At 40.9% G+C, this 1339-nt stretch overlaps 1 protein-coding gene across 1 annotated transcript in view; it reads right to left on the bottom strand.

Annotated features, from left to right (window-relative positions):
• The window catches only part of LOC107102495, a gene marked incomplete at its 5' end in the record, with an annotated part of 45587 nt that extends 44748 nt beyond the window's left edge, over positions 1 to 839 (bottom strand). The window contains one exon of the mRNA XM_015401824.1: positions 558 to 839. Within this exon, the coding sequence (XP_015257310.1) occupies positions 558 to 839 (282 nt within the window). The remainder of the gene's footprint in view (positions 1 to 557) is intronic.
• Between the last annotated feature and the right edge of the window lie 500 nt (positions 840 to 1339).

Genomic DNA, 1339 nt, shown 5'->3' with positions numbered 1-1339 from the left:
GTGGAATACTTAGAAAACGTTTATTTTAGACAATGACGTAGGATCATTTTGAACATGTGAGTCACTATCCTGGTTTGACAGTTCAGTATCCGCCCAGAAAACGATTCCAGCCAGTCGGCTGACAAGATGCAGTGGATGCTGCCAGACAGTTCCAGACCCAGATGCCTAGAAGGCTGCAGAGCTGACAGGAGATCAGATCCGATCTGACAAAGGAAGGCAGGATAATCCACAGCGTGAAGTCAAGAGGCAGAACCAGGCTCTTCCCATGGAAGAATCCAATAAGAGTCCAAAGAGAGGCCAGGCAAACTAATCAGACAGGGGCAGGCAGACTCAAAGGTCCAAATACAGAAATGGATCAGGATCAGGCAATCAGAACACTATAGAAACGCTAAAGAACTCTCAAAGCCAAAGGCTCAAGAATAATCTGGCCTGATGGCTGGGACTGAGGAGTTTAAATAGAAGCAGGAGCAGGTGGATCAAATAAGTGGTGAGAAACAGAGCAAAGCTAGACATTATGTCAATATATCATTAAAGACAGATGAGTAATGACATCATACCTTCCAGCTGGTAGTGAGCTTCTATCTTCACTGTATTTCCCTCAACAAACTGGCAGGTGTATCTTCTGCTGCTGTTGTGAAGCTTCACAGTGAGATAAGAATCACAGCCAGTCTGTCTAAACTGGTACCCAACACCTTCACCAGTCAGAACAGTTCCTCTCTCATCCAACCAGAGGAGGCTGTTCTTTGGACAAAAAGAAATCCAGTTGAATCTCTCCAGGGAACACTGTAATGTGACATCTCCATCTTCAGTTGGATCAGCAGCTGGTGAAGATGGAGAGACTGAAAGAAAAATGAAAACTGTTCTCAGAGTCTGAAAGATGGAGAATTTTTTTTTTTTTATCTCAGGCTGTATAGTGGCAAAATTTCTTTCCTTACAATAAAAATGTGCTTCACCACTCTTGCAGGGCACAACGTTTCTGACTTGTTAACCTTTCTCAATAACTGAGCCAAAATGGATATAATAACTTCAGTTTATTACGAAATTCAGGCTTTACAAAAAGAGGAAGGGGTGGTTTGTCACATCCATGAACTTGTAGTGACATGAACTTTTAAAGAACTGTTGGTTCTCATCCTCCTCCATTAATCCTTCTCAAGAGCATGCACACTCTAAAAAAGTGAAACTGACACTAATAAAACACCAGACCTGAATTTCAATTCAATTAAGTGATAAAACCTAAATTCAAAATATATCCAAATGCTTATTGAAAAAAAGGATATTCCTCATACCTAATTCGAGCAGATAAATAAGGGGAGTGTCTTTACTCTTAAAATTAGATACT

Source organism: Cyprinodon variegatus, unplaced genomic scaffold, assembly GCF_000732505.1.
Source record: "Cyprinodon variegatus isolate N-32 unplaced genomic scaffold, C_variegatus-1.0 Scaffold1263, whole genome shotgun sequence".
Lineage (NCBI taxonomy): Eukaryota > Metazoa > Chordata > Actinopteri > Cyprinodontiformes > Cyprinodontidae > Cyprinodon > Cyprinodon variegatus.
Note: the sequence above shows the minus strand (reverse complement) of the source record. Positions and strands in the feature narration are given on the sequence as shown.